The sequence below is a fragment of the Drosophila sechellia genome, chromosome X, assembly GCF_004382195.2.
Source record: "Drosophila sechellia strain sech25 chromosome X, ASM438219v1, whole genome shotgun sequence".
NCBI lineage: Eukaryota > Metazoa > Arthropoda > Insecta > Diptera > Drosophilidae > Drosophila > Drosophila sechellia.
Genome location: NC_045954.1, coordinates 6433382 through 6441835, shown reverse-complemented (window position 1 = coordinate 6441835; position 8454 = coordinate 6433382). Strand labels below are relative to the sequence as shown.

The 8454-nt window shown below is 44.6% G+C and overlaps 1 protein-coding gene and 1 non-coding gene across 3 annotated transcripts; both read left to right on the top strand.

Annotated features, from left to right (window-relative positions):
- The first annotated feature begins 2337 nt into the window (after positions 1-2337).
- Trnaf-gaa lies at positions 2338-2410 on the top strand. The gene has a single exon. It is a non-coding gene; the product is annotated as a tRNA-Phe (tRNA).
- Positions 2411-2771: 361 nt separating this feature from the next.
- Positions 2772-5229, top strand: LOC6612220 (60S ribosomal protein L17). Of its 2 annotated transcripts, XM_032726164.1 has the most exons (4): positions 2774-2789; positions 2864-2876; positions 3836-3926; positions 4706-5229. In XM_032726164.1, exons 3-4 carry the CDS (start codon positions 3846-3848, stop codon positions 5183-5185), a joined length of 561 nt encoding a protein of 186 aa, XP_032582055.1. In that variant the 5' UTR covers positions 2774-2789; positions 2864-2876; positions 3836-3845; the 3' UTR covers positions 5186-5229. The 2 variants fall into 2 exon arrangements, with proteins under 2 accessions (XP_002036735.1, XP_032582055.1); XM_002036699.2 differs by lacking the exon at positions 2864-2876 and having other exon boundaries at positions 2772-2789.
- Positions 5230-8454: the final 3225 nt, after the last annotated feature.

The window sequence follows — 8454 nt, the reverse complement described above, 5'->3', positions numbered from 1 at the left end:
GATCCATTCTGGTTGGCCATAGTCACGGCCATTCGGCGGATCATCTTGAGCTGCATGCCTGGTGATCATGATCATCATGATCAGGCTGCCCTTGATCCCGCCTCGGTTTTTGTGATTTGTTTACCCTGTTCTCTCGAGATTCAGCGAAAACAACAAGCGAATCACCAGCAGCGTAGAGAAAACCAGTTGGCCGCTATGGAAAATCCACGCATAATACAACGTCGAGACTACTTGGATAGTGGATTCCCCCATTCTGTCAGTTGCTCTCTGATGCCTACTTAGTCCATTGCCTCGCCTGAGTTCTGCCGCCCGTTCCGAGCATGCCGATGATGAGTGGTGTGCCTTGTCTGTGCCATGTTCTGCCGACGAACCCTTGACTGGCCCCTCCGATTTGAGTTAAGTTAACCCGTTCGCGGGATGCGGGGTCCAATCACTCACTCCAATCACTCATATTGTACTAGCCTAAGCTTACGGCCACTAAATAAACAATTTAATATTAAGCTTGTGTTTATTAATAATTCAAATTATAGTCCTTTGAGTCACTTTTCAACTGCACAATGGGTTAAGTTCTGGGTTGGATTCTTGGATTCGGGGAATACATTAAATTCGCGCTGCAAAATCCAGTTCCCAGCGATGCCTGTCGTCCGTGACTGCAATTTCGGGGGATTTTTTTGTTCGCCGGTACACTGAGTGCTCCTGCCATCCATCGCACACTATCATTAATACCAAGGAAACTCATGTGCGTGCCGTAAATCGGTGCATACGATAGCCGCCTATCCGCCGCTGACTCATGCAGCTCCAAGCTCCAAGCTCCGATCTTTGAGCCACAGATCTCAGCTTCCCCGCGGAACCAGTTTCCATGGTGTTTGCGTTGTATTGTGCTTTTTGGCTTTCGCAGGTGTTTCTTTGGTCTTGCGGGTACTTTTTTCGATGCTCATTTGGCGCGGTCTTGGTCAACGGAACAACACGTTGTGACGTCAGTTGGTTGGGTTTTGCTAGTCGTCGAGTGGGTGGGTTGGGCGGCTCTAGGAGTCTCAAGTTCGAGTGCACAGGGAATAATGAATTGATCGTCGTGCAAATCAAATGCTTGGCCACATAATGTAATCTGATTTGAAATATATTGTGATTGCTGATCCATTTGTGGTGCTGATATTTTTCCATACCTCATAAAATATCCACATTTTCGCTCTGTGCACGTGCGCAGTGGGTGATGGGTGGTGGCCAGGCTTTGGTTCGTTCTGGGAGCAGTGTTCTGTTTCTTTTGCTTATGGTCTTGCTTGAACGCCCACGAGCCGCGCATTCCAAGGCCCAAACCCTCGGTTGGCAGTTCCAGTTAAGTGCCACCGTGTGTGTGTGTGTGTGGAACCGGATCCTTGGGGCGGCGACATGGACGTAGAGCTACGGACGACATGGCACGTGCAGCAGTTGCGACAGACACACCAGTTCCTCGACACTTGACCTCAAGAGATGAAAGCGATCCAAGCGATCGAGCGTCACCTGCAATTAGGCGTGAATCATGAATAAATTGAATGGCTACGCGGACACTAAAAATACTCGAGCGTTGAATTCGCGCCAATTACAAAACAATAAATGTATTGTTTTTCTCTTTTTGCTTGGCGTTTGACTGCGCAAAGAACTCGGATTTGCCGCAGGATTTGGTAAGTGGTGAGTGGTCACTGGCCACTGGTCAGTGGCCATCGGTGAGTGGTGAGCGGTGGAGTACCGCCTCCTTCGACCGGTTTGATCCGCAGTCTTATTTTTGATCGCCGGCCGATTAGCAACGGGCATTTTTACGGCCATGTCCAGAACGAACGCGCTAATAAATGACTAACAGAAAAGGGACAATGCAGTCGAGCTTATTTTGGCTCGATCGGTTTTATAAGTTCGCTTAATTAAAATGCATTGCCCCCCAGGTGCTAGTTATTTTCCACACTTACATACATATAATCGAAAAACCGCAAAAACACTGGAAGTTTCCCATGCTTAAGTGACGTCAGTTTTTGAATCCATTAGCCAAAACCACAAATTTGGATACTCCGCTTAATAAACGAACTGTTTCCCACCATTTAATGTGGGCCAATAGAATGCACAAATATTTATGATTTAACTAAATTTATTTGATTTTTAAAGCTATGGGAATTTAGGCCCAAGTGAATGCCACTATTGTTCATAAATGAAGTGAGTAATTTATGCAGAACTCTGGGAAGTTTCCACTTAATCGAAAGCCTGCTGCTAATCTCGGCTTCAGTTTAGTTCGATTCCATAAAATCAGGATTAGTATAATTTGAACGGGATTTCATTTAAAATGCTGCGTTCGGGGCCAGGAATTTGCCAAGTGCCGAAATAGCTCAGTTGGGAGAGCGTTAGACTGAAGATCTAAAGGTCCCCGGTTCAATCCCGGGTTTCGGCAATTTATAACTTATTTTTTAATTTTCAAACTAACTGTACTATTAACGATCGTTTTGCTACTGAAAACGTCTTATATATTCGTAAATTTTGAATAATTTCATATGGTTCTGATTTATTTTGTATTAGCTTATCGTTGTTGCTGCACTGCACTAGATGGTGTGAGACACCGCTCAGCTCAGCGGTGTGTCAAACCAGCATTTCGCTTTGCAACACTGTTAGATCTTGCCAGGGGCGCAGAATTTGGTTTGCGTCCTAAATAAACCAGGGATTACTGACCTATTTTTTAGCCACTTGCTGCAAACGCCGATCGGTCACACTAATTCGACTCGATTTACAGCACTAGAATTGCCATTTCCTTTCTTTTTCGTTCCACGTTTCCGGTGAGTGCATGTGCCCAGAAAGTTATTTTCCGAAATTTGTCACTTAAATCGTATTTAAACTCATTTACTTGTAGCTAAGGCACTGCGGTACGTTTGCGGTCGTGTTAATGGTGTTTGCGGCGCAATTCTGGCTGGTGGAAATCAACACGTCGAATTGGACGGCCAGAAAATGCGCTGACACCCAACCAATTCATTTTTTTTCTTACATATTTTTTTACTGTGGGCCTGCGGGTCAAAACTGAAAGGTGCACCATGTAAAAACAAGCAAATGCATGGCATGGATCACGATAATATATGCCTTGATGGCATTATCTTTTTTTTTCTGTGAAATATAGTGTAAAATGTTCCAGAAATGCGTGTGGTGTTGTCATTGCGTCTGTGTGTGTGTGTGTCTATGTGCGAACATTGTTTCTCAAAAGTATATAAATTATTCAAATAGTGTGCTCAATGAAAGGCATATACTTAGATTTCAAAGTATTTCGACTCGGAATTCGTGCAGAATTGTTGTTGTTTACAGGAGCACACACATGCGCACTCCCTCACGCACGCACACACACACACACATAGGAGCAGGCAGCCGCTTAGTTTTTTTTTCTCGCTCATTTTGCACGTGTTTTGATTGCCGCCGCGTTTTTAGATAAAAACCGGGGTTCGAATTGGTTATATTTTTGATATTTACACACGACCGCCAGCGTATTTAGGTTGCCCTCTGAAATGAGCAAGAAATTGGCGAAAATCTCGCAATTTGCGCATTGTACAATGCCGGTCAACATAATAGCAGCAGCAGGAGCAACTAAAAGCGTGCACCAAAATTTGATTCAGCCTGCTCCAACAATATGCGAACCTTTAAAGCTAAAGCTCTATGAAGCGTTTCAAGAAACTGACTAGAATTTGATTCAATTTAAAATAAACATACAAATCAATAAGAATCCATTTAAATTCCTTCCGCTAGCGTGCCACAACTGCTGCCTAATATCTTGACCGGATGTGTTATTTACACATATAAAATATTAAGATATCTTACTAATTTCACACGTTTCTTGCAGATATTGAAAAATGGGCCGTTACTCACGCGAGTCAGACAACGTGGCCAAGTCGTGCAAGGCGCGCGGGCCCAATCTACGTGTGCACTTCAAGGTGAGAATCCTGCCCAGAAATCCGAGGAACCTTGGCCTTCTCGGGCATCACCCAGTCCGCAGCTTAAATCAGTGAATGCCAGCCGATTGTGCAGCATCTCGCTTTTGCATTGCTGCCAGAAGAATCCTCCAATTTGGACGAGTTCATCAGCTGAGTGCCAAGTCCCAAAACTCTGGACGCCCTCTTCTAAAATCTCGCCAACAACCAGTGTTTCGGCATGCTCAATTAACAGGCGGTTGCTCCATCCTGGACAACTGCTGACGATACGTGTGCCCAGAGCGAATCCAAAGCCTTGCTAAAACAGCGGCCTGCTGCTTTCAATGAGCTAGTCTCTACCTGTAGCCTGGCACAGATCTAACCAAATCCGAATGAAATCCATCAGGGAATCCACTAAATCAAGCTTATATCACCATCACCAGTTAGCTAACGAAAGAATGTACACATATCTAGCAGCTTACGCTAATAACTTAACCAATAGTTATATGCCATTGGCATATCCAATCCTGTATAGCTTACATGATATTAGTTATGATTTATGTTCCCCTGCATGGGCACAGTTTTAAACTAGGTGGTTCTCCTCCATGGAAGATCACCGATCGAAAGCTGTGCCCAAAGCAAACCCCAGCCATTGTAAAACAGCGGCGTGTTGGCCCTCAGTGCTCGCGTCTCTACCTGAACCTTGGCACAAAGTAATAGTACTTTCCACTCACTATGATTTACGATCGCGCAGCATTTATTTATCAGCAGCAACTGATGAACGATCATTTACTCGTTTGCAGAACACACATGAGACCGCCCAGGCCATCAAGCGCATGCCCCTGCGCCGTGCCCAGCGTTACCTGAAGGCCGTCATCGACCAGAAGGAGTGCGTGCCCTTCCGTCGCTTCAACGGTGGAGTCGGTCGTTGTGCCCAGGCCAAGCAGTGGAAGACCACGCAGGGTCGCTGGCCCAAGAAGTCCGCCGAGTTCCTGCTGCAGCTGCTGCGCAACGCCGAGGCCAACGCTGATTGCAAGGGTCTGGATGCCGACCGCCTGGTCGTCCACCACATTCAGGTGAACCGCGCTCAGTGCCTGCGTCGCCGCACGTACCGTGCCCATGGTCGCATCAATCCCTACATGTCGTCGCCATGCCACGTCGAGGTCATCCTCACCGAGAAGGAGGAGCTTGTCTCCAAGGCCACCGATGACGAGCCCGCCAAGAAGAAGCTCTCCAAGAAGAAGCTGCAGCGCCAAAAGGAGAAGATGTTGCGTTCTGAATAAAATGTGTTCTGGGCCAGACGCCCAAGCCGGTGACAACTACTGAAGCTCCATTCTTTTTTTTTATATCCTAAACTTAATACCAATTGTTGTGCGACGAGATTGGATGTCGCGGATGTAGAAAATACAGAGCACAAGCCCCAGATTTGACCTCCTGGAAATGCTATGCGTTTTGCATTTAACTCATCCCACTTTTTTTTTGCTAGGCTAGGAGAGCAATAAAGTGAATTGCTGTTTTCGTACATCTGACTTGAACTCAAAATGGGGTTAGGGCCAGATTTTGGCGTTCTCTAGATCGGAATTTTTTAAAGTTATTGTGAGGGTCTTTGTTAGATGAAATAGGAATATGCATATGCCATCTATTAATTATATATGACAACATATTGGTTTATTTAAGATAAGATTGTTTTTTTTCCCAGTGTGCATTGGCATTAAGCCAATACACCATCCTTATTTAGCGGAGACACCATACACGTTGGTTAGCCAAGATCGAGTTTCGCAACAGCGAGCTTCGGACAGCTAGTTCGTTGAGCGCGCTTTTGATTTGAATTTGAAAAACGTTTTGCCGATCAACAGCAAACATATTCAGTCTATTTCCTTCCGCAGAGCTCTTGTGGAATGTTCTGTGGCTTTTACGCGCATTCACTTGCATCAATTGCCTTCGAGTGGCCACTTGGCATATTCATTTAAACTGATTTCATTGTAGCGCACTCGTTTACCAGCCTCCCCACATTTTCTTTGATTACAATTCAGCCGTACTTATACTTACAATGCAAATTAATTGAATTATTTCAATTTGCTGTGCTTCTGGCTCTGGCTAGGGTATTTCGTATTATTATTTTGGTGAGCTCTCTTCCCTGTTTTTGTCGATTTTTTTTTTGTATTTTTCTTTCCTACTGAATCACTCGCTGGAGGAATGCCACGCCCACAAGCCCTGCTGATATTAATTCCATTGAAGGAGCAACCCACCGGGAAAAGAAGATGGAAAAACAGGCAGTCGGACTCAATGAAGAGTACTTGAACGGCATAATGCAATAAATGTCGGGTTTTGTTTTTGCTTTCTTGGCGATCGTTGCGATGGGATCTTTGCGGATCTTTGGGGATCTTTGGGTATCTTTCTTTTTGCCGAGCTTGGATTCAGATACACCTAAACCTAACGTTGTCCGAACTGAGACAAATCTAATTTACATGATCGCTCGCATTATCTCGTCCATTGTATTATAATCATCTGCGACGTCGACATCGACCTCTGCCGCCGTCCCCAGTTCATTGCTGTAGTGGTTGTTGTATTTTTTTAATTTTTTTTCTGGCTTTTTTTGAATTTTGTACTTGTTGTATTTTTTTGGTACTGTTGCTGGCGAGTTCAGTGGTTGGCGCTTCCTAAGTGGATGACACTCAAGCTCATTGAGCGCTCCATTGTGGGGAGACATTCGATGGGAATGGGCTGTGCGCGAACGGGCGGGGTGAGACTGAGATCGGGGATGGATGGATGGCTCTATGGGGTTGGTGGCGGCATCGGGGGCCCACCGGGGGCTTGGGGGTGGGATCGGTGGGATTGGGATTGGGATTCGGATTGGGTTTCTGCCGGCGTCGCTGTCGTGCTGCACCTAGCCAGTAGTAGTAAACATAATACAATAACAACAACAACAATAGAGCTCCCGCACAGCGCACTAAACAATGCGAAACATCACATCTGAAATTCGTTCGTTTTCAGTTTTAAAGTTCAAGCCGCGACATTAGCACACGAAATCTGCGATTATCCGATACTGAAAAAATCTATAAAAACAAGAAAAAATAAAAAAAATAAATAGAAATAAAAATACGAATAATAGTTAAAAGCAATGCAAAGCGCGTAATAAAAATTACACATCAAAATAAATCGTTTAGTGATACCCATTCGATTGCCATTGAAAGCGATTTAAACGCAAGCGTTTCTAGAGCGTGAAGAAATCAATATAAATGAATTACAACCAAAGGCAAACAAAAAGCATATACAACAAAATTAACAAGCATTAACCAAGCAAATGAAGAAAATATCGAACCACTAAAGCACCTGCCAAGACTCCAAATTATAAACACATTCAAGCGCGAAAGCATCAACAATCGTACAAGTTGGAAAAACAGCGGAAAACTTTGTTTCCCATACCGAATATCAATTAAAACAAAGATAAATAAAAAAGAACTAGGATCGAACACGATAAAAAAGCACTAGCCAAAGCGGAAAACAGCCACAAAGTAAGGATTCAAGCTGAATTGCGTCGTGTGGAGGGGCCACCGATATCGTTATCGCAGCGTTGACCCTTCGCCATGCAGACTGTACTAGCGATCGCGTTTCGCAATTAAGGGCGGAGAACTGTTGCAATATTTACATATAATTTGATTTATATATCATTTCATATTCAGCATGTAAAATAACACACCAGTTAATATTGTGCGCCTGGGTTTGTTTACTCGAAATTTGCATTTAAATTGTGGGAATATTTTCACTTGGCCGTTGTTTCTCCTCGTATTTGCATGCTAATTCGAATTGGACCAGCACCCCCGATAAATATGCCCCGTTTGCAGGGGAAGTACTCGCTACTGGCCAGGCCGCACGTGTCCGTCCGTTTCAGAAATGTCCGATTGGCATCCAAATCCAAATCCAAATCCGAATCCGTATTCGAGTTCAGCAGACACACTGGGCGAGCATTTAGCCCATTTGGTCCGACATCACGCACCGATCTGGTGGATATATACGTGTATATATATTTATGCCAGATAGCCATATTCAAATATATATATATTAGAGACGTCACCCAATGTCAACGTCAGCATTGAAGAGTGTGTATTTTTACCACCGACTCATAGACTGTTGGCTCTGATCTGCCCCATTCCAGACCGAACAGGTCTGCTCCACCTTCCCGATTCGAATTCTTCTCTATCTGATCATCAGCTCTCTTTCGGCACTTTGACCTCCCATTGGCACCACAAGGACGGACGGACGGACGGATTTCCGATTCGGATACGTCTATAAATATGTGGTATAAATCATCCATCCACGAAGCTGAAGCGCTGCGTCACTGGGGCACATCATTTTCCCATGCAAGAGATTCAAATATAGACCCTAAAGACGGCACTTGTTGCTGACGGAAATAGCTCTCGGCAACAGTTTAGATTGAAAACTAATAGTTCCAGAGACGAACCGGTATAACCGGTTGCAACGGGTATCGGGAGCTTTACCCGCTTGGGCTAAAGGAAAATTTTGCAATACCTTTCACTTGGGACATCTTTCG

What these genes read in the sequence shown, in the direction of transcription:
- LOC6612220 (XM_002036699.2), top strand. Translation starts at nt 3,846, where the DNA reads ATGGGCCGTTACTCACGCGAGTCAGACAACGTGGCCAAGTCGTGCAAG. An exon ending in ATCTACGTGTGCACTTCAAG is followed by an intron (nt 3,927 to 4,705) that starts GTGAGAATCCTG and finishes ACTCGTTTGCAG; the next exon opens with AACACACATGAGACCGCCCA.